Source organism: Panulirus ornatus, chromosome 67 (genome assembly GCF_036320965.1).
Source record: "Panulirus ornatus isolate Po-2019 chromosome 67, ASM3632096v1, whole genome shotgun sequence".
NCBI classification, from domain to species: Eukaryota; Metazoa; Arthropoda; class Malacostraca; order Decapoda; family Palinuridae; genus Panulirus; species Panulirus ornatus.
Genome location: NC_092290.1, coordinates 23268698 through 23293190, shown reverse-complemented (window position 1 = coordinate 23293190; position 24493 = coordinate 23268698). Strand labels below are relative to the sequence as shown.

The 24493-nt window shown below is 40.9% G+C and overlaps 1 protein-coding gene across 14 annotated transcripts in view; it reads right to left on the bottom strand.

The window, feature by feature from the left end:
* LOC139747080 (uncharacterized) overlaps positions 1-24493 on the bottom strand; it is a 488827-nt gene that overhangs the window by 307052 nt on the left and 157282 nt on the right. For 3 of the 14 annotated variants that reach the window (XR_011712305.1, XM_071658884.1, XM_071658881.1), the window contains exon 6: positions 6890-7036. The exons of the other annotated variants lie outside the window; for them this stretch is intronic. Coding sequence is in view for 2 of the 3 variants with exons in the window: in XM_071658884.1 (XP_071514985.1) it covers positions 6890-7036 (147 nt within the window). In the remaining variant the exon portion in view is untranslated. The remainder of the gene's footprint in view (positions 1-6889; positions 7037-24493) is intronic. 14 annotated transcript variants of the gene reach the window in all.

The following is a 24493-nucleotide window of genomic DNA, read 5'->3' as shown; positions in this document are numbered from 1 at the left end:
TGCTCTGTACATGCCTTCACCCTCTCAATCAATACCCTCCCATATAATTTACCAGGAATACTCAACAAACTTATACCTCTGTAATTTGAGCACTCACTCTTATCCCCTTTGCCTTTGTACAATGGCACTATGCACGCATTCCGCCAATCCTCAGGCACCTCACCATGAGTCATACATACATTAAATAACCTTACCAACCAGTCAACAATACAGTCACCCCCTTTTTTAATAAATTCCACTGCAATACCATCCAAACCTGCTGCCTTGCCGGCTTTCATCTTCCGCAAAGCTTTCACTACCTCTTCTCTGTTTACCAAATCATTTTCCCTAACCCTCTCACTTTGCACACCACCTCGACCAAAACACCCTATATCTGCCACTCTATCATCAAACACATTCAACAAACCTTCAAAATACTCACTCCATCTCCTTCTCACATCACCACTACTTGTTATCACCTCCCCATTTGCGCCCTTCACTGAAGTTCCCATTTACTCCCTTGTCTTACGCACTTTATTTACCTCCTTCCAGAACATCTTTTTATTCTCCCTAAAACTTAATGATACTCTCTCACCCCAACTCTCATTTGCCCTTTTTTTCACCTCTTGCACCTTTCTCTTGACCTCCTGTCTCTTTCTTTTATACATCTCCCACTCAATTGCATTTTTTCCCTGCAAAAATCGTCCAAATGCCTCTCTCTTCTCTTTCACTAATACTCTTACTTCTTCATCCCACCACTCACTACCCTTTCTAATCAACCCACCTCCCACTCTTCTCATGCCACAAGCATCTTTTGCGCAATCCATCACTGATTCCCTAAATACATCCCATTCCTCCCCCACTCCCCTTACTTCCATTGTTCTCACCTTTTTCCATTCTGTACTCAGTCTCTCCTGGTACTTCCTCACACAGGTCTCCTTCCCAAGCTCACTTACTCTCACCACCCTCTTCACCCCAACATTCACTCTTCTTTTCTGAAAACCCATACAAATCTTCACCTTAGCCTCCACAAGATAATGATCAGACATCCCTCCAGTTGCACCTCTCAGCACATTAACATCCAAAAGTCTCTCTTTCGCACGCCTGTCAATTAACACGTAATCCAATAACGCTCTCTGGCCATCTCTCCTACTTACATAAGTATACTTATGTATATCTCGCTTTTTAAACCAGGTATTCCCAATCATCAGTCCTTTTTCAGCACATAAATCTACAAGCTCTTCACCATTTCCATTTACAACACTGAACACCCCATGTATACCAATTATTCCCTCAACTGCCACATTACTGACCTTTGCATTCAAATCACCCATCACTATAACCCGGTCTCGTGCATCAAAACCACTATCACACTCATTCAGCTGCTCCCAAAACACTTGCCTCTCATGATCTTTCTTCTCATGCCCAGGTGCATATGCACCAATAATCACCCATCTCTCTCCATCAACTTTCAGTTTTACCCATATTAATGGAGAATTTACTTTCTTACATTCTATCACATACTCCCACAACTCCTGTTTCAGGAGTAGTGCTACTCCTTCCCTTGCTCTTGTCCTCTCACTAACCCCTGACTTTACTCCCCAGACATTCCCAAACCACTCTTCCCCTTTACCCTTGAGCTTCGTTTCACTCAGAGCCAAAACATCCAGGTTCCTTTCCTCAAACATACTACCTATCTCTCCTTTTTTCACATCTTGGTTACATCTACACACATTTAGGCACCCCACTCTGAGCCTTCGAGGAGGATGAGCACTCCCCGCGTGACTCCTTCTTCTGTTTCCCATTTTAGAAAGTTAATACAAGGAGGGGAGGATTTCTGGCCCCCCGCTCCCGTCCCCTCTAGTCGCTTTCTACGACACGCGAGGAATACGTGGGAAGTATTCTTTCACCCCTATCCCCAGGGATAATATACATATATATATACATATACACATACACACATATATATATATATATATAAATATATATATATATATAAATATATATATATATATATATACTTCCCACACATTCCCTGCGTGTCATAGAAGGCGACTAAAAGGGGAGGGAGCGGGGGGCTGGAAATCCTCCCATTTTCTTTTTTTTTTTTTAATTTTCCAAAAGAAGGAACAGAGAAGGGGGTCAGGTGATAATATTCCCTCAGAGGCCCAGTCCTCTGTTCTTAACGCTACCTTGCTAACGTGGGAAATGGCGAATAGTTTGAAAGAAAGATATATATATATATATATATATATATATATATATATATATATATATATATATATATATATATATATATATATATATATATATATATATATATATATATTTTTTTTTTTTTTTTTTTTTTTTTTATACTTTGTCGCTGTCTCCCGCGTTTGCAAGGTAGCGCAAGGAAACAGATGAAAGAAATGGCCCAACCCACCCCCATACATATGTATATACATACGTCCACACACGCAAATATACATACCTACACAGCTTTCCATGGTTTACCCCAGACGCTTCACATGCCTTGATTCAATCCACTGACAGCACGTCAGCCCCGGTATACCACATCGCTCCAATTCACTCTGTTCCTTGCCCTCCTTTCACCCTCCTGCATGTTCAGGCCCCGATCACACAAAATCTTTTTCACTCCATCTTTCCACCTCCAATTTGGTCTCCCTCTTCTCCTTGTTCCCTCCACCTCCGACACATATATCCTCTTGGTCAATCTTTCCTCACTCATCCTCTCCATGTGCCCAAACCACTTCAAAACACCCTCTTCTGCTCTCTCAACCACACTCTTTTTATTTCCACACATCTCTCTTACCCTTACGTTACTCACTCGATCAAACCACCTCACACCACACATTGTCCTCAAACATCTCATTTCCAGCACATCCATCCTCCTGCGCACAACTCTATCCATAGCCCACGCCTCGCAACCATACAACATTGTTGGAACCACTATTCCTTCAAACATACCCATTTTTGCTTTCCGAGATAATGTTCTCGACTTCCACACATTCTTCAAGGCCCCCAGAATTTTCGCCCCCTCCCCCACCCTATGATCCACTTCCGCTTCCATGGTTCCATCCGCTGCCAGATCCACTCCCAGATATCTAAAACACTTCACTTCCTCCAGTTTTTCTCCATTCAAACTCACCTCCCAATTGACTTGACCCTCAACCCTACTGTACCTAATAACCTTGCTCTTATTCACATTTATATACCTAGAAAAGCAAATGGATTTGTATGTAGCATTTATGGATCTCGAGAAGACATATGATAGAGTTGATAGAGATACTCTGTGGAAGGTACTAAGAATATATGGTGTGGGAGGCAAGTTGTTACAAGCAGTGAAAAGTTTTTATCGAGGATGTAAGGCATGTGTACGTGTAGGAAGAGAGGAAAGTGATTGGTTCTCAGTGAATGTAGGTTTGCGGCAGGGGTGTGTGATGTCTCCATGGTTGTTTAATTTGTTTATGGATGGGGTTGTTAGGGAGGTGAATGCAAGAGTTTTGGAAAGAGGGGCAAGTATGCAGTCTGTTGTGGATGAGAAAGCTTGGGAAGTGAGTCAGTTGTTGTTCGCTGATGATACAGCGCTGGTGGCTGATTCATAAGAGAAACTGCAGAAGCTGGTGACTGAGCTTGGTTAAGTGTGTGAAAGAAGAAAGTTAAGAGTAAATGTGAATAAGAGCAAGGTTATTAGGTACAGTAGGGTAGAGGGTCAAGCAATTGGGAGGTAGGGTTGAGGGTGAAGTCAATTGGGAGGTAAGTTTGAATGGAGAAAAGCTGGAGGAAGTAAAGTGTTTTAGATATCTGGGAGTGGATCTGGCAGCGGATGGAACCATGGAAGCGGAAGTAAATCACAGGGTGGGGGAGGGGGCGAAAATTCTGGGAGCCTTGAAGAATGTGTGCAAGTCAAGAACATTATCTCCGAAAGCAAAAATGGGTATGTTTGAAGGATTAGTGGTTCAAACAATGTTGTATGGTTGCGAGGCGTGGGCTATGGATAGAGTTGTGCGCAGGAGGGTGGATGTGCTGGAAATGAGATGTTTGAGGACAATATGTGGTGTGAGGTGGTTTGATTGAGTAAGTAATGTAAGGGTAAGAGAGATGTGTGGAAATAAAAAGAGTGTGGTTGAGAGAGCACAAGAGGGTGTTTTAAAATGGTTTGGTCACATGGAGAGAATGAGCGAGGAAAGATTGACCAAGAGGATATATGTGTCAGAGGTGGAGGGAACGAGGAGAAGTGGGAGACCAAATTGGAGGTGGAAAGATGGAGTGAAAAAGATTTTGAGTGATTGGGGCCTGAACATGCAGGAGGGTGAAGGGCGTGCAAGGAATAGAGTGAATTGGAACGATGTGGTATACCGGGGTCGACGTGCTGTCAATGGATTGAACCAGGGCATGTGAAGCATCTGGGGTAAACCATGGAAAGTGTGGGGCCTGGATGTAGAAAGGGAGCTGTGGTTTCGGTGCATTATTACATGACAGCTAGAGACTGAGTGTGAACGAATGGGGCCTTTGGTGTCTTTCCTAGCGCTACCTCGCACACAGAGGGGGGAGGGGGTTGTTATTCCATGTGTGGCGAGGTGGCGAAGGGAACAAATAAAGGCAGACAGTATGAATTATGTACATGTGTATATATGTATATGTCTGTGTGTGTATATATATGTGTACATTGAGATGTATAGGTATGTATACATGTGTATGTGGGCAGGTTGGGCCATTCTTTCGTCTGTTTCCTTGCACTACCTCGCTAACGCGGGAGACAGTGACAAAGTAAAAAAAAAAAAAAAAAATATATACATATACTGAATACTACATAATCATTTAAAGCACTCCCAACCTGTGACCATGATGGGCTACAGGTAACTCCACAAAGTTAAAACAAATGTGCTTGTGTGTGTGTGTGTGTGTGTGTGTGTGTGTGTGTGTGTGTGTGTGTGTGTGTGTGTGTGTGTGTGTGTGTAACTCCCTAAATGAACACTACAGGGAGGAGGTACTGAACTCATGGGGCCCCATTTCTTGAACTTTCTTGATCATAAAACTTTTTGAGCGTTTGTGTAATGACATTCACATTCTATCACAGCTTTTCTACTCATCCACTACTCTAATGCCATTAAGTATTTTTCTATATCTTTTCTAACTAGTTTCTAACTTACTCTAAAATATTTCTGGTTACCCAATTCTTGTATCCTTGGAAAACAGCATTAAACTCCAGCAGTTTAGGCATTAAAGGTTCTGATTAAGTCACCATATATTATCTCTCTTACTTAGTCTACAAATCTATGGCAATGAATTTTTCCCTGTAACTCAACTCTCTTAATGCTTGAATTAATTCTCTGTTACTTCCCTGTGCATTTTTAGGTGTATTCACTGAAACTGAGAAGAACATTCTAGTTTTAGCCTAATGTCATTCTATTCTAGGTTTTACATGAAATTCCAATATTTGCCAGCAGGCAGTTTTGTTCTTTAAAATTCTCATCAAGTAGTGCTCTAGCAACATGTTAGTACAATGTAGTTTCTTTTAAGACTCACAAACACTTTTTATCTTAACAGTAGCAAAAATGGCACAACTGAATGCCCCAATCATGACCATCTTAGATTTAATATATATGAATATACTTCCATCAACACCAAGTTCCCATTTATGAAACCAGCCCTGAGAGAAGCATGAGAAACTGGGTTGGCTGTGAACTAAATGCACCCACCAAACAACTTAAATCATGGGAGACCTGCACATAATCAAAAGTTAAAGACTAAAACCACTACAGGTTGAATATCCCTTATCTGAAATAATTGGGACCATAAGTGTTTCGGACTTTGGAGTATTTGCTTATACATAATGAGATAAATTGGAGATGGGAGCCTAGTCTAAACTGAAAACACTCATGTTTTATAGACACCTTATACACATAGCCAGAAGATAATCTATAAAATAATTCTAATAATTTTGTGCATATCTTTATACCACAGAGCAGTGAATAAGCAAAAAACAGAGTAATGCATATAGGCTTGGCAGTGACAATGGTTGTAACAAACTGGCGCTAACAGAGCATGAGCGTCGAAACCCAGCATGGGCAAGTGAGGTCAGGTGTGGAACTTTCCACTTGTAATGTCACGTCCCCACTCAAAATGTTTTGGATTTCATAGCATTTCTGATTTTGGATTTTCAGATTAGGGATGCTCAACCTATACATAGATTTTTGTACTTTATTTTCTGCTAGATGATACTCATGTCGGGGTATTCTTTCACCAGCTCTCATTCTCATCACTTTTCACTAATCAGGCTGAGTCTCATCAACCATATATAGGACCAACACTGGACCTCCACATTATTTTTTTACCTTCCTCATAACCTTGGAATCATTCACAAACATATTCTGAAATGGGTACAATCCTTCTGGCAAGTCATTTATGTAGATTAAAATAAACAAACTATAACACTTCTGCCAAATCAAAATCACACCACTGCTCCAAGAGGACTGGATGGTTGTTCCTAGGGCTCCAGCGACCAGCAAAAAGTGAGTGGGAACTGTTTTATATTTTGTAGCACTGCTCCTAAACCTGGCTCTTTTTCTATTAATTTCTGCAGCATTTATGTTCTCATATCCAACATCCCCTCTGCAGAACACTCTCTACTTCTTCCTCTGATCATCTCTCTGAAACCCAACTGTCCAAGGTTGCTTCTCTGCATTATCAAATCTCCAACTACAACACCTACCATCATTTCCATTCTAAGGGTGGAGTTCATGCTTACTCTTGTGTAAAAAGACACTGCTTGCCTCAGAAAGCATGAGTCTCCCAACTTTGTAGTCATCTGCTCTTAAATTTCTCTACTCTCCACAACTCTGCTTGTTTGTTTTGAATACTTACCCTATTCCTACAACAATGTACAACTCTTCAATTAACTGACCTCCTTCCATAAACCAATGCTCTGTTCACAACCAAATGCTGAAATCCTCAATGAAGAGGATTTCATTGAACACCTCAATGATTCATTAGACTTGACTTGAGATGATCCCAGTGGAGCCAAGACCCTTTTTCTTTCTCCCTTAACAATCTAAAACATAAAAAAACATCCAATGTGAGTTCTTGACTGTTACAACCACTCTCCAAAATCAACTTTTTTTTTCACCTCTGAATCATCCCACAATCCATAGCCAACTTCTGCCACTTTTGAGTCATCTTCTTACCTCTGTCACTTCCAGTCATGTATACCCACACCTCATCCCTCTTGAAATGCAAACCCAGGCACTTTGGTAGAGCTCAGCAATCATCCTAATCCTAGCACAGCTTCTCTCATGACTTTACTTGGGACAGGATCTCCTCCACTGGTCAGAGATACTTCCACTTGTACTGGCTGCACAGTGGTAATTGTTTTGGCTGGAATGAAGCCCTACATCCCATCCTCTATCAGGTCTTTCTCCCCAGGAATGGTTTGATCACTCCTGCTGTGATACCTGTCCTATCAGTGATATAGCATACTGGGCCATGACAGCTCTTTCTGTTTCTCATAAGCCAAGGACAACTTGACAAAAAGAAAGTGTGCTGATTTGACTTTTTTGCATAAAATCATCTGGTCCTTAACAAAATGTATCTGCAATGACTTCAGTAACTCAACCTTCTTCCTCTATTACAACATGATTGATGTACAATTAACTCTCTAACTGATAAGCTGCTCCCTTCAGTACCTGTAATTCTATTTTAGATGGTTCCATGTCTAGTCCTCCTCTCCATCTCCTCCCACTGAATCTAAATTTTCCTTACCCAGGGACTTCCAAGTACTTTCCAATTCTCAAGTGGACTAGGTGTATGGCCCAGATGGCATACCTCCTTAAATCCTACGGGAGTGTGCTTCTGAGTAAGCTCCAATCTTTCTCAACTACTTTGTTCTGTATCTCAAAACCTAAACTTTTCCTTCAGTGCAGCACATCCCATCCCTAAGATAGGAGACTGTTTTAAAATTCAAATTATCAACCAATGCTTTCACTTCTATTATCTCCAAACTATTAGAAACTCTCCTTAACACTTTTCACTGTAGCAGTCATAATATCCATGGTCACTCTGTGAGATAGCCTCAAATATTCTACAGAAAAATATCTCCTCCAGATTGTTATTGCTCCTAACTAGAACACATTTTTTCTAATAAATTCATTTACAATTCAACCCAGTGTGACACTATTAACATGTGCTATGCATTCCCTAAAATATGCTACTCTACTGCCATGCACAAGAGGCACTCCATGAATATCTTTTTGCATATGTAGTGATATATGACACTAATATTAATGTTTTAGCTCCACTAAAATGTTTGCTAAGGGTTTTCATAAAATCTATTTTCTTGTACGAGTGATGCAGCTCCATAAATCATAAAAGCAATGGCACACATCTCCTACACACTTCCCTGACATCCCTAAGTATAATGACAAGTAATGTTGAATGACAATGTATGCTATGCCATCGGAAGCATTAAGGGCTGTATATATATATGTATGCGAGAAATACTTAGAAAAGCAAATGGATTTGTATGTAGCATTTATGGATCTGGAGAAGGCATATGATAGAGTTGATAGAGATGCTCTGTGGAAGGTATTAAGAATATATGGTGTGGGAGGCAAGTTGTTACAAGCAGTGAAAAGTCTTTATCGAGGATGTAAGGCATGTGTACGTGTAGGAAGAGAGGAAAGTGACTGGTTCTCAGTGAATGTAGGTTTGCGACAGGGGTGTGTGATGTCTCCATGGTTGTTTAATTTGTTTATGGATGGGGTTGTTAGGGAGGTGAATGCAAGAGTTTTGGAAAGAGGGGCAAGTATGAAGTCTGTTGGGGATGAGAGAGCTTGGGAAGTGAGTCAGTTGTTGTTCACTGATGATACAGCGCTGGTGGCTGATTCATGTGAGAAACTGCAGAAGCTGGTGACTGAGTTTGGTAAAGTGTGTGTTAAGAGTAAATGTGAATAAGAGCAAGATTATTAGGTACAGTAGGGTTGAGGGTCAAGTCAATTGGGAGGTGAGTTTGAATGGAGAAAAACTGGAGGAAGTGAAGTGTTTTAGATATCTGGGAGTGGATCTGGCAGCGGATGGAACCATGGAAGCGGAAGTGGATCATAGGGTGGGGGAGGGGGCGAAAATTCTGGGGGCCTTGAAGAATGTGTGGAAGTCGAGAACATTATCTCGGAAAGCAAAAATGGGTATGTTTGAAGGAATAGTGGTTCCAACAATGTTGTATGGTTGTGAGGCGTGGGCTATGGATAGAGTTGTGCGCAGGAGGATGGATGTGCTGGAAATGAGATGTTTGAGGACAATGTGTGGTGTGAGGTGGTTTGATCGAGTGAGTAACGTAAGGGTAAGAGAGATGTGTGGAAATAAAAAGAGCGTGGTTGAGAGAGCAGAAGAGGGTGTTTTGAAGTGGTTTGGGCACATGGAGAGAATGAGTGAGGAAAGATTGACCAAGAGGATATATGTGTCGGAGGTGGAGGGAACGAGGAGAAGAGGGAGACCAAATTGGAGGTGGAAAGATGGAGTGAAAAAGATTTTGTGTGATCGGGGCCTGAACATGCAGGAGGGTGAAAGGAGGGCAAGGAATAGAGTGAATTGGAGCGATGTGGTATACTGGGGTTGACGTGCTGTCAGTGGATTGAATCAAGGCATGTGAAGCGTCTGGGGTAAACCATGGAAAGCTGTATAGGTATGTATATTTGCGTGTGTGGACGTATGTATATACATGTGTATGGGGGGGGGGGGTTGGGCCATTTCTTTCGTCTGTTTCCTTGCGCTACCTCGCAAACGCGGGAGACAGCGACAAAGTATAATAAATAAAAAAATAAATATAAAATATAATATATATATATATATATATATATATATATATATATATATATATATATATATATATATTCAAACTCACCTCCCAAATGACTTGACCCTCAACCATACTGTACCTAATAACCTTGCTCTTATTCACATTTACTCTTAACTTTCTTCTTCCACACACTTTACCAAACTCAGTCACCAGCTTCTGCAGTTTCTCATATGAATCAGCCACCAGCGCTGTATCATCAGCGAACAACAACTGACTCACTTCCCAAGCTCTCTCATCCCCAACAGACTTCATACTTGCCCCTCTTTCCAAAACTCTTGCATTTACCTCCCTAACAACCCCATCCATAAACAAATTAAACAACCATGGAGACATCACACACCCCTGCCGCAAACCTACATTCACTGAGAACCAATCACTTTCCTCTCTTCCTACACGTACACATGCCTTACATCCTCGATAAAAACTTTTCACTGCTTCTAACAACTTTTTGAATGGAGAAAAACTGGAGGAAGTGAAGTGTTTTAGATATCTGGGAGTGGATCTGGCAGCGGATGGAACCATGGAAGCGGAAGTGGATCATAGGGTGGGGGAGGGGGCGAAAATTCTGGGGGCCTTGAAGAATGTGTGGAAGTCGAGAACATTATCTCGGAAAGCAAAAATGGGTATGTTTGAAGGAATAGTGGTTCCAACAATGTTGTATGGTTGCGAGGCGTGGGCTATGGATAGAGTTGTGCGCAGGAGGATGGATGTGCTGGAAATGAGATGTTTGAGGACAATGTGTGGTGTGAGGTGGTTTGATCGAGTGAGTAACGTAAGGGTAAGAGAGATGTGTGGAAATAAAAAGAGCGTGGTTGAGAGAGCAGAAGAGGGTGTTTTGAAGTGGTTTGGGCACATGGAGAGAATGAGTGAGGAATGATTGACCAAGAGGATATATGTGTCGGAGGTGGAGGGAACGAGGAGAAGAGGGAGACCAAATTGGAGGTGGAAAAATGGAGATTTTGTGTGATCGGGGCCTGAACATGCAGGAGGGTGAAAGGAGGGCAAGGAATAGAGTGAATTGGAGCGATGTGGTATACCGGGGTTGACGTGCTGTCAGTGGATTGAATCAAGGCATGTGAAGCGCCTGGGGTAAACCATGGAAAGCTGTGTAGGTATGTATACTTGCGTGTGTGGACGTATGTATATACATGTGTATGGGGGGGGGGGTTGGGCCATTTCTTTCGTCTGTTTCCTTGCGCTACCTCGCAAACGCGGGAGACAGCGACAAAGTATAATAAATAAAAAAATAAATATAAAATATAATATATATATATATATATATATATATATATATATATATATATATATATATATATATATATATATATATATATATATATATAAAAGTAATCTTTAATTTGTTTATGGATGGGGTTGTTAGGGAGGTGAATGCAAGAGTTTTGGAAAGAGGGGCAAGTATGAAGTCTGTTGTGGATGAGAGAGCTTGGGAAGTGAGTCAGTTGTTGTTCACTGATGATACAGCGCTGGTGGCTGATTCATGTGAGAAACTGCAGAAGCTGGTGACTGAGTTTGGTAAAGTGTGTGAAAGAAGAAAGTTAAGAGTAAATGTGAATAAGAGCAAGGTTATTAGTACAGTAGGGTTGAGGGTCAAGTCAATTGGGAGGTAAGTTTGATTGGAGAAAAACTGGAGGAAGTAAAGTGTTTTAGATATCTGGCAGTGGATCTGGCAGCGGATGGAACCATGGAAGCGGAAGTGGATCATAGGGTGGGGGAGGGGGCGAAAATCCTGGGAGCCTTGAAGAATGTGTGGAAGTCAAGAACATTATCTCGGAAAGCAAAAATGGGTATATTTGAAGGAATGGTGGTTCCAACAATGTTGTATGGTTGCGAGGCGTGGGCTATGGATAGAGTTGTGCGCAGGAGGATGGATGTGCTGGAAATGAGATGTTTGAGGACAATGTGTGGTGTGAGGTGGTTTGATCGAGTGAGTAACGTAAGGGTAAGAGAGATGTGTGGAAATAAAAAGAGCGTGGTTGAGAGAGCAGAAGAGGGTGTTTTGAAGTGGTTTGGGCACATGGAGAGAATGAGTGAGGAAAGATTGACCAAGAGGATATATGTGTCGGAGGTGGAGGGAGCGAGGAGAAGAGGGAGACCAAATTGGAGGTGGAAAGATGGAGTGAAAAAGATTTTGTGTGATCGGGGCCTGAACATGGAGGAGGGTGAAAGGAGGGCAAGGAATAGAGTGAATTGGAGCGATGTGGTATACCGGGGTTGACGTGCTGTCAGTGGATTGAATCAAGGCATGTGAAGCGTCTGGGGTAAACCATGGAAAGCTGTGTAGGTATGTATATTTGCGAGTGTGGACGTATGTATATACATGTGTATGGGGGGGGTTGGGCCATTTCTTTCATCTGTTTCCTTGCGCTACCTCGCAAATGCGGGAGACAGCGACAATAAAAAAAAAAAAAAAAAAATATATATATATATATATATATATATATATATAAGTATATATATATATAAGTATATATATACATAAGTATACTTATGTAAGTAGGAGAGATGGCCAGAGAGCGTTATTGGATTACGTGTTAATTGACAGGCGTGCGAAAGAGAGACTTTTGGATGTCAATGTGCTGAGAGGTGCAACTGGAGGGATGTCTGATCATTATCTTGTGGAGGCTAAGGTGAAGATTAGTATGGGTTTTCAGAAAAGAAGAGTGAATGTTGGGGTGAAGAAGGTGGTGAGAGTAAGTGAGCTTGGGAAGGAGACCTGTGTGGGGAAGTATCAGGAGAGACTGTGTACAGAATGGAAAAAGGTGAGAACAATGGAAGTAAGGGGAGTGGGGGAGGAATGGGATGTATTTAGGGAATCAGTGATGGATTGCGCAAAAGATGCTTGTGGCATGAGAAGAGTGGGAGGTGGGCTGTTTAGAAAGGGTAGTGAGTGGTGGGATGAAGAAGTAAGAGTATTAGTGAAAGAGAAGAGAGAGGCATTTGGACGATTTTTGCAGGGAAAAAATGCAATTGAGTGGGAGAAGTATAAAAGAAAGAGACAGGAGGTCAAGAGAAAGGTGCAAGAGGTGAAAAAAAGGGCAAATGAGAGTTGGGGTGAGAGACTATCAGTAAATTTTAGGGAGAATAAAAAGATGTTCTGGAAGGAGGTAAATAGGGTGCGTAAGACAAGGGAGCAAATGGGAACTTCAGTGAAGGGCGTAAATGGGGAGGTGATAACAAGTAGTGGTGATGTGAGAAGGAGATGGAATGAGTATTTTGAAGGTTTGTTGAATGTGTCTGATGACAGAGTCGCAGATATAGGGTGTTTGGGTCGAGGTGGTGTGCAAAGTGAGAGGGTTAGGGAAAATGATTTGGTAAACAGAGAAGAGGTAGTAAAAGCTTTGCGGAAGATGAAAGCCGGCAAGGCAGCAGGTTTGGATGGTAGTGCAGTGGAATTTATTAAAAAAGGGGGTGACTGTATTGTTGAGTGGTTGGTAAGGTTATTTAATGTATGTATGACTCATGGTGAGGTGCCTGAGGATTGGCGGAATGCGTGCATAGTGCCATTGTACAAAGGCAAAGGGGATAAGAGTGAGTGCTCAAATTACAGAGGTATAAGTTTGTTGAGTATTCCTGGTAAATTATATGGGAGGGTATTGATTGAAAGGGTGAAGGCATGTACAGAGCATCAGATTGGGGAAGAGCAGTGTGGTTTCAGAAGTGGTAGAGGATGTGTGGATCAGGTGTTTGCTTTGAAGAATGTATGTGAGAAATACTTAGAAAAGCAAATGGATTTGTATGTAGCATTTATGGATCTGGAGAAGGCATATGATAGAGTTGATAGAGATGCTCTGTGGAAGGTATTAAGAATATATGGTGTGGGAGGCAAGTTGTTAGAAGCAGTGAAAAGTTTTTATCGAGGATGTAAGGCATGTGTACGTGTAGGAAGAGAGGAAAGTGATTGGTTCTCAGTGAATGTAGGTTTGCGGCAGGGGTGTGTGATGTCTCCATGGTTGTTTAATTTGTTTATGGATGGGGTTGTTAGGGAGGTAAATGCAAGAGTCTTGGAAAGAGGGGCAAGTATGAAGTCTGTTGGGGATGAGAGAGCTTGGGAAGTGAGTCAGTTGTTGTTCGCTGATGATACAGCGCTGGTGGCGGATTCATGTGAGAAACTGCAGAAGCTGGTGACGGAGTTTGGTAAAGTGTGTGGAAGAAGAAAGTTAAGAGTAAATGTGAATAAGAGCAAGGTTATTAGGTACAGTAGGGTTGAGGGTCAAGTCAATTGGGAGGTGAGTTTGAATGGTGAAAAACTGGAGGAAGTGAAGTGTTTTAGATATCTGGGAGTGGATCTGTCAGCGGATGGAACCATGGAAGCGGAAGTGGATCATAGGGTGGGGGAGGGGGCGAAAATTTTGGGAGCCTTGAAAAATGTGTGGAAGTCGAGAACATTATCCCGGAAAGCAAAAATGGGTATGTTTGAAGGAATAGTAGTTCCAACAATGTTGTATGGTTGCGAGGCGTGGGCTATGGATAGAGTTGTGCGCAGGAGGATGGATGTGCTGGAAATGAGATGTTTGAGGACAATGTGTGGTGTGAGGTGGTTTGATCGAGTAAGTAACGTAAGGGTAAGAGAGATGTGTGGAAATAAAAAGAGCGTGGTTGAGAGAGCAGAAGAGGGTGTTTTAAAATGGTTTGGGCACATGGAGAGAATGAGTGAGGAAAGATTGACCAAGAGGATATATGTGTCGGAGGTGGAGGGAACGAGGAGAAGAGGGAGACCAAATTGGAGGTGGAAAGATGGAGTGAAAAAGATTTTGTGTGATCGGGGCCTGAACATGCAGGAGGGTGAAAGGAGGGCAAGGAATAGAGTGAATTGGAGCGATGTGGTATACAGGGGTTGACGTGCTGTCAGTGGATTGAATCAAGGCATGTGAAGCGTCCGGGGTAAACCATGGAAAGCTGTGTAGGTATGTATATTTGTGTGTGTGGACGTGTGTATGTACATGTGTATGGGGGGGGTTGGGCCATTTCTTTCGTCTGTTTCCTTGCGCTACCTCGCAAACGCGGGAGACAGCGACAAAGTATAAAAAAAAAAAAAAAAAAAAAATATATATATATATATATATATATATATATATATATATATATATATATATATATATATATATGTCTAAGCTGCAGTGAAACAAAAAAATCCCAAGAACTATACAGCCAAGCCACAGCGAAAAGAAAAATGCCCCAGTAAACTGATTAACGTTTATTTTCTTAGGGATTGTGTTAAATCATCAAAGCATATGACGGAGTGTGACACAAGTATTTCCTTTCTAAACATCCTTCCTTTGGCTTTTCTGCTTCTCTTTGTTCTCTAGTGTACAGCTTCCTGTCTAGTTGATCACCCACATTAGCCAATGAAGTGACTTCCCTCTCTTATTCTATAAACAACAGCATTTCTCAGGGCTTTGACCTTCTGACTACTCTCTTTCTTCTCTCTATAAAGGATCATCTCTCATCAACATCTAACCCTGTTCACTATTATACTGATGATTCACTCTAAATACTTCAATCACTTTCCCTTCACTTCTGATTCTAATATGGTACCCAATTTCTTCCTTATACTGAAAACATCTTCCCTAATTAACACCTGTGCCTTATCAGAATTTGAAAAGAATAACATAACTGAACATGATAGACCTAAAATGCAATTTCTAACTATACCTGTGTACGTGTAGGAAGAGAGGAAAGTGATTGGTTCTCAGTGAATGTAGGTTTGCGGCAGGGGTGTGTGATGTCTCCATGGTTGTTTAATTTGTTTATGGATGGGGTTGTAAGGGAGGTAAATGCAAGAGTCCTGGAAAGAGGGGCAAGTATGAAGTCTGTTGGGGATGAGAGAGCTTGGGAAGTGAGTCAGTTGTTGTTCGCTGATGATACAGCGCTGGTGGCTGATTCATGTGAGAAACTGCAGAAGCTGGTGACTGAGTTTGGTAAAGTGTGTGGAAGAAGAAAGTTGAGAGTAAATGTGAATAAGAGCAAGGTTATTAGGTACAGTAGGGGTGAGGGTCAAGTCAATTGGGAGGTGAGTTTGAATGGAGAAAAACTGGAGGAAGTGAAGTGTTTTAGATATCTGGGAGTGGATCTGTCAGCGGATGGAACCATGGAAGCGGAAGTGGATCATAGGGTGGGGGAGGGGGCGAAAATTTTGGGAGCCTTGAAAAATGTGTGGAAGTCGAGAACACTATCTCGGAAAGCAAAAATGGGTATGTTTGAGGGAATAGTGGTTCCAACAATGTTGTATGGTTGCGAGGCGTGGGCTATGGATAGAGATGTGCGCAGGAGGATGGATGTGCTGGAAATGAGATGTTTGAGGACAATGTGTGGTGTGAGGTGGTTTGATCGAGTAAGTAACGTAAGGGTAAGAGAGATGTGTGGAAATAAAAAGAGCGTGGTTGAGAGAGCAGAAGAGGGTGTTTTGAAATGGTTTGGGCACATGGAGAGAATGAGTGAGGAGAGATTGACCAAGAGGATATATGTGTCGGAGGTGGAGGGAACGAGGAGAAGAGGGAGACCAAATTGGAGGTGGAAAGATGGAGTGAAAAAGATTTTGTGTGATCGGGGCCTGAACATGCAGGAGGGTGAAAGGAGGGCAAGAAATAGAGTGAATTGGAGTCATGTGGTATACAGGGGTTGACGTGCTGTCAGTGGATTGAAGCAAGGCATGTGAAGCGCCTGGGGTAAACCATGGAAAGCTGTGTAGGTATGTATATTTGCGTGTGTGGACGTGTGTATGTACATGTGTATGGGGGGGGGGTTGGGCCATTTCTTTCGTCTGTTTCCTTGCGCTACCTCGCAAACGCGGGAGACAGCGACAAAGTAAAAAAAAAAAAAAAAAAAAAAAAAAAAAAAAAAAAAAAAAAACCTCTTTCTAAATGTTACTTGTTTTCCTACATTCAATTTGAGAAAAACAATTCTTCCCTACAATAACAAAAAACATTTTTGGCACGACCATATCCTCCACTTTATCCAAATAAAAATACAGGTGCACCACCGAATTTCTGGCAACTAATGGTTCAGCACACCCTTTAGTCTGGACAAAATTACATGAGGGAACTTGAAATTACCACGGCCACCAGACTAGTTTACTGGGCGGTCAAAGATGGCACGCTTATCTACATTCTTTACACTGCACTTGTTGGTAATGATACTGCAATTCTGTGAAATTCTTAGCTTATTTTGCTTAAATCTAACCCTAGCTATGGCTTCTAAGACATATGAGAGTGTTAGTCGTGGTGTCAAACGTACACACCAGTCCATATCGATCCAAGATAAAGTAGAACTGACTTCAAGAAGCAAATGACGATTAGAAAAACAATGAAAGATGGTAAGAGTACTGAGCACGATCGAGTGATGACAGAATGGTTTCGACAGTGTCAGAGTGATGGAGTGGACTTGTCTGGCAGCATGATAATGGGCCAGGATAAGTTGTTCCATAAAGAGCTTAAATACAACAGGAGCATGACTATAGTGAAAAATGACTTCAAAGATTCAAGAAGCCTCATGAAATTTCCATGAATAATGTGTGCAGAGAAAAGTAGTTTGCAAACTAAGAAAGCACACAAGTAGCCAGCTCTTGGGAGCAAAAACCAAAGTAATACCTAAAGAAGAGGGAAAGTAAACCAACATTGTGGCGTAAGGCAAGAGGGTCAAGTTTGGAAGTTAGCCTAGGACAGTTTATAAGTCAGACTACTTTTGACTCAATTCTGTCAAGTAAGAATGCAGAACTATAACCACCCCAGATGTGAGGGCAGTACTCCAAACAAGGACGAATCAATCCTTTGTATAAACAGAGCATCTTTTCAGAAGGGAAGAAGTTTCACCATCTAAACAGGACACCCAGTTTCATAGAGGCAGACAGCTATTGCTGTAATGTGGAGCTTTCAAGAAAGAGTGGATGTTACAGTAATACCAAGGATGTTCATCGAGTCAAGAGGTGGAATTACAGAACCATCAAAGGAGAGACGAAAGTTGTGAGAAGTTTTTGACAGAGAGATGGGTAGAAACTGGTTCTTGATGGCATTAAACTTAACAAGATTTTGTCTACCCCACAGAGATATCCTGTCACTGAGGAAGCTGTTTCAAGGCGAGATGTAGACTAAGTGAGAGAAGAGGGAGCAGAACTGAAGGATGTAGATGAATGCAGTGTTGATTCGTCAGCGTATGAGTGCACGGGATTATTTGTGGAGGAGAGAAAATTACTGAAAAAAAAGACAAAAAGTGTAGGGAACAGGACAGAACCTTCAGGTACACCACAGATGATGGAGAAAAGAGAGAAGGCTGATCCATCAACAACTACAGAGATGGAGTGGCTGGACAGAAAGGTACATATGAAAAGGCAAAGTGAGGGAGGGAAGCCAAAATAGTGGAGCTTAGAGACCCCGATGCCACATCCTGTCAAAAGTCTTAAATATGTCAAGCGCAACTACACAAGACTCCCCCAAATCTTTCAGGGATGATGACCAGACATTGGTAACATAGGAAAGAATATCACCAGATCAGAGAAAAGACTGATTTTTGAGGTGTTTAAGTATACAGGAGGTGAAGAGGGATTCAAAGACTTTGGAAATGGTAGATATCAAAGCAACAGGACGAAAGTTAGAGGAGTTAGAATGGTCACCATTCTTAGGGATGGGATGTACCAAAGCATTCCTTCCAAGAAGAAGGAAAAGTTTTGGCTTTTACACAGAAACAGAACAGACAAGCAAGCACAGGCTTAAATTCAGAGGCATGCTCTTTCAGTACAGGAGGATGGATGCCATCAGGACCATACGCCTTGCTTGTGTCTAGAGGAAGAAGCACTTTCGGACAGTCCTAAGAGATTGCAGGAAGGGGCATAGGGTTAGTACAAAGAGCATTAGGGGGTGAAGGAGTGTCAGAGTCATTCAAAGTGGAGTTAGAGGAGAAACAGGAACCAGAGAGACTTGCTTTGTCAACAGGAGATACAGCTATAGTACTGTCAGAACAGAAAAGTGAAGGAAAGGAAGAGTGACAGAAGTTGTTAGAGATGCCCTTACATAAAGACCAGAAAGACCTATCAGTGCATGACATGGAAATATTATCGTACTTCCTTTGAATAAAGGAACATTGTCTCATGGATAACATGCTTATAGTGATTACAGGCAGTGATAAAAGCTAAATGGAACCAATTGGAAGGAGAGTTTTCCAAGCCTGATATGCCTAATTCCTTGCCTGAACGGCTTCAGAGCAGGAACAGTTGAACCATGGATTAGATGATGAGGTAGTCTTGCAGGAAGAAGGGATAAATGCTTCCATTCCCACAAGAATAACCTCTGCCATGCATTTAACAAGAGACAGAGGCAGCTCCACATGAGAGACAGTAATTTACCCAAGGAAAGCCAAAAAAGAAGTTCCATGAGTTACTCCAGTCAGCTTTGTTGAGGTGCTAGTATTCACGCTTACAGGGGGCTTCTGGAGAGGGTGGTGTTAAAACAGATACATCAGATGAAAAAATTGGGGTGAGACTGAATTTACAGCAGGATGGACTTGAGGTGATAAACAAATCCAGATTATTAGGAGAGTGGTCACAAAAGTCAAGAATATGGGTAGGTACAAATATTTCAAATCATCAGAGATCTTTTTCATGAAAGGTTGGAGTGCTGCTCACACATATGAGCAATTCTTATTAGCCAGAATGAAATCAAAAGCCTTTTGTCTTTTTAATTTTCTAAGCTTCACCTCTTTCCAACACCCTCTCCCTGTCTGCAATATTGGCGCCGCCCTCTTCTTATTCTACATGCATCATTTTGGCTACTGCTCTCATAAGTTGTGAGTGAACCAACCATCAAAGCTCAGATCCATGAGACACATCTGGCCTCTGCTTCCCAAAGTTCTGCTATGGAGACCAGCCACACAAGGAGCAACCATAATGATAATTCCTTCTTGCAAACAATGAAGCTCTTACATTCTCTTCCTTCTTTCAGCTTTCCTTTATTTCTATAACCTTTCTACCTTTAAGAATCATGTTTACAACCACCTTAGGAGCTCTGACTGATTTCTTCATTCTTTTTTCTAACCCTACATTCCTTGCACAGCTTTGACTGGGTTATATTTGGTATAGGCCATGTTGATCATCATAGAAAGAAAAAACTAGTCATCCATTTGTTATCTGATTATCTTTTCCACTATTTTATAAATCAGTTTCATCTGAGAGACCATATTTCATCTAACACATTTTCCAATTTACTTCCTTAAGGTCAATCATGACATGTGCCCTCTCCCTCTCCCTTGGCACTACACCTTCCTCCAGTCACAGTGACTGGAGTATGGTATACTGAACAATACTTCAAGTGACCTGTCAACTGAACCAAATACCTTGTAAGGGTCACGGCCCTTTTATAATCTACTTACTTTTCTGGAAATCTCACTGCTTTCCAAGACCTCTTTCCCATGTATCCTCCATAATATAAACTATTCTAAATTTCTCATTCAGCTCCTCAGATATATAAGCACCATCCATAGGAATCCCTCAACTAATTAGCTGCTTTTTAGTTCACATTTCACTCCAGATAAATTAATAGACAAGTGGTAGATTCTCTCTTCCTCTGTCCACAATATTCTTTTTAAAATTGTTCTGCTCTAGCTTCCTTATCATGCTATCCCTAATACACACAGGCCTTTGTCTACCATGGTTTTGCTAAAAATAAACAAAAATTTGAGTATCTGTGGCTTTCCAAGGCACCACCATAGGCTAACCACTGGAGAGATCAGGAGGCACATGGATTGCTGCTGCAAAAGGGAGGCAAGAGAAACGTCACAACCAGGTGACGCTGTTGGGTTGCACATCAAGACATCCTTTTGTGTAACGTCACTAATTGCTGCTTTGTGTGAGTATAGAAGCCAAGTGTGTGGCATCAGGGGTGATATACAGTACTCCCATTATAAACAAAAGTTAAATCTTTTGTACACGATTCCTTTGTACATTCATAGAATACACAAGCTTACATAAGCTTTGAAGTTTGATATGTTTATCTCTATGCTTCAGTTGCTCATCATAGAAGTTACTGTATGTCATTCAAGGAACCTTTACCATACGTCCCCTTTTCCCACAGGCCTTGTACTTTGCCGATCATGGTATTGCTAACTCTTTGACCTTCCATGAAAGTGACTCCCATGGTTACCAAGGAGTTACTGTAGCAACTAAATATAAAGCAACATTTCATACTTACAACAGTTCAGAATTATGGTACAACACATGTATCAAAACATAACCCCTTCTAGATGCAAAATATTTGAAATACATTTCTTTCTAATATTTCTAGTGTCAAAAGTTAATTTCCTTTAACCCTTTCACTGCACAAATGATTTCATTTCTCCTCCCAAAATAATTCTTCTTTTTTCAATCTATAGAAAGGTGTACAAAAAAGCTGAAAACCATTACCTTTTCTGAAAAATTGAAGTTTATCCATTCCTAAAACTGGAAAAATTATTGATAGCATTACTCAGTCCAAGTATGCAAAAATTACTGTGACTTATATCTCTATGATTAGGAGCACAAAATCGATCTAGGCCATTATTTTTTTCTTCCTCAGTTAAGAGGTAGATATTCCTAGTTTAGTGGAAAATAATTAATTTATCCAATTATTCAGTCCAAAATACAATGTGAAGTGGGTGTGACACTGGATGCCACAGATGCCCTGAGTCCCTAGAAATGGCACATGACCACCTACAGTCATCATATAAGTTACTAAGGCCTCCAAGCAGTTCCAGACTCATCCTTTCAGGTTCCATTTCTAACCAGCCAAAAGTGCCTATAATGCAAGTGATTCAACTTGTGGCTGGAGATTAAGTTTGTAGATTGACATTCACAGTTCCTTGCCATATAACAGTAAATTTATGTCCATAACAATGAAATTGTCAGTAATAAAAATTTGAAGATATTTCAATATTTTTTTAAACACTGCATTTTTAACGATATCACAGCAATATATTCTTCAATTCATATCCAATCCACTGGTAGTCAGTCTGTAAACAGACATAGTCAGCAAACACTAACTCTTGCTACATTATGTGCTTTTTCCTATCATTAACAGCTTCCCAAGTAACCGACACTATTTCAATATGTCTGCCAAGAATAATTAAAGGCACTCAAAGAACTTGATATGAAATTAAAGGTACTGAAGTAATTTGATACTAGAAAGAAACCTATGACAGTTATGTCCACAGGTCTTACTCATTCTAATATTGGACCTTGTCTGGCCTTTCATTAAATGCTACATCAGTGTATAGAAGAGCAATGTGATGGAGAAAAAATGAAAATCACAGGAACACATCACTAAGTAAAAACTAAGATAAGTTAAAAGAAGGCCAAGTCATTACACTGTATAATGACCTATACAGTGAAGCAGATGATTCAAGTCAGGAAAACTGAGGAAGGAAGTTACACACCTCAACAAGTAGTTAATGTGAATGACACTGGCTTATTTTCAGATAATGCTAGCCAGGACATGAATTAGCAAAGAAGAGAAGACTGCTCCACAGCTCAAGGAAGCCAAATATCGCATGACACTTCAACTAGAAGGAAATGTCAATAGAGATTTTAAGCTTAGGCCTTTGCTAGAGTTTAAGGATGAAAATTCTGAGGGCTAAGAAGGTTAAAGTAGTTGGCATCACCTGAGATCTGCTATGCTAACAGAAGGTATGGGACACCTAAAGAATTTTTCATGGGTGGATTACTGGCTCCTGTCCAGCTGTAGGGTATTACTATGCCAAAAAACTTAGCCAATGGAGCCCTGCTTATTCCAGAAAGTGCACCTGTCCATCCTGAACACTTAACTGAGATAAACATATATATTAGGGTGAAGTAACCTCCTAAAAGCACCAGTTCCATGCCTCAACCCATGGATCAGGGTAACTGCCATCTTCAAGGCAAATTAGGATGTGGAGGCCATTCCACCAATTCCTTGTTGGCACAAAAGGGAAGAGTAAGCTTTCAGTAAAAGAAATGTGTTGTGCTTAAAGTTATCTATAGAGTTTGGAGGTACAGAAAGTCCACAGGTTACAAATGGGTTAAGTTCATGTACCGTGTTAGTAAGCTGATCTGTTCATAACTTGGAAAATATTAAGAAATTTGAGTAAATGCCTATACCTGACGGTTATAATGTATTAGACACTGGAATCTAAAAGAAAATATAGTTAACAGAACATCATATTAAGTAAAACTTAATGAAAAAAGATGCAAATCCATAGTTTGTAAGTATGATTAATTGATTGTATAATGGACCAGGTACAAAAAAATATTGTTTTTGGAGCTCTTTTGTAAGTTTAGGTGTTCATAGGTCAGATGCTCATACGTCGAGGATCCCATTTAATTTACCCCCACGGTTCAGGCTGAGTCCAGGCCACTTAGTTAAGATTGCTGGTCATGTGGACAAAATTACTGTACCACATAAGAAAGCAAAACCCACAACAATGAATGGTACTTGGAGTAAGGTATGGCCTGGGTCATATATACTTTCTCAAGGTTTGGGCAAGCACAAACAATTCCCTAAACAATAATGACTTGCTAACTATGTTGGCTTTGATGAAGTTGGTGAGCAATGTGGCTGAGTTTCGTGAGTCACAATCTGAGGACATGCCAAAGAGGATATTAAGGAGCTGAAGGCACATAAATTCTAAGATGACATGGCAAAATATTTCTCTATCACACACTACTTTGCAATCAAAAGTGCACAGAGGATATTAAGGAGCTGAAGGCACATAAATTCTAAGATGCCATGGCAAAAAATTTCTCTATCACACACCACTTAGCAATCAAAAATGCAATCAAGAAGAGCTGAAATAGACTCTGGCTCTCATTAATGATATGGACTACAAATGTGAAAATGTCCTTGGCCTTACAAATACTTCATGTAGCTACTAGATGGCTTTTTCATAACAGACAGGAAAATTTCTCCTCCTACACCTACAATTAAAAAAGGCGCAGAATCATATAATCTAGGGTGTGAGGCACACAACTCTAATGCCCTTCCCTCCCAGTAACACTCATTCTACCCTATCCCACTCCACCATAATATCAAGCTCTATTCACATTTTATAGTGGGTTTTCATCACCATCATATCAAGCTCTATTCACCACATTAAGTGGAGGGTTTTCATCAAATACCATCTAAATCTACTATTGTATTTCTATCATACTGCCTGTATAGTCAATATCAAAGAGTTAGGAAAATACTGCTCAGGAACTAAACCCCCTTATACAATGGGTTTCAACTGTCACTATGCAAAAGGTCAATGATATTTCACATAAACACAAGTTTTCTGGGAACAAAACCTTGTCACTAAACAGTGGATGGCTGTAGTCATTCCTTGCCCTTGTATCCCTTTCATATGCTGGTTGGATGATACCTATATCTCTCCTCCATAGTACATCCCCAAGCTCTTCTGCATTCTGATATAAAATCTTATTAACCCATTCCACCCTCTTTTCTAACCTTCCCTCACTATCTAAAGTCAAAAATACTTATGCTCTAGCTCCTTCACTGTAGGTTTCACACCAATTAGCTAAGGAACTCTATTTCCCAATTTATGTTTTTTAGAAACTGTCAAGTTCTCGAGTAGTTTCCATGATTATATTTCCTCTTGGTGTTACCAGATTCTGCCTGCTTCTGGATACAACACATGAAATCATCC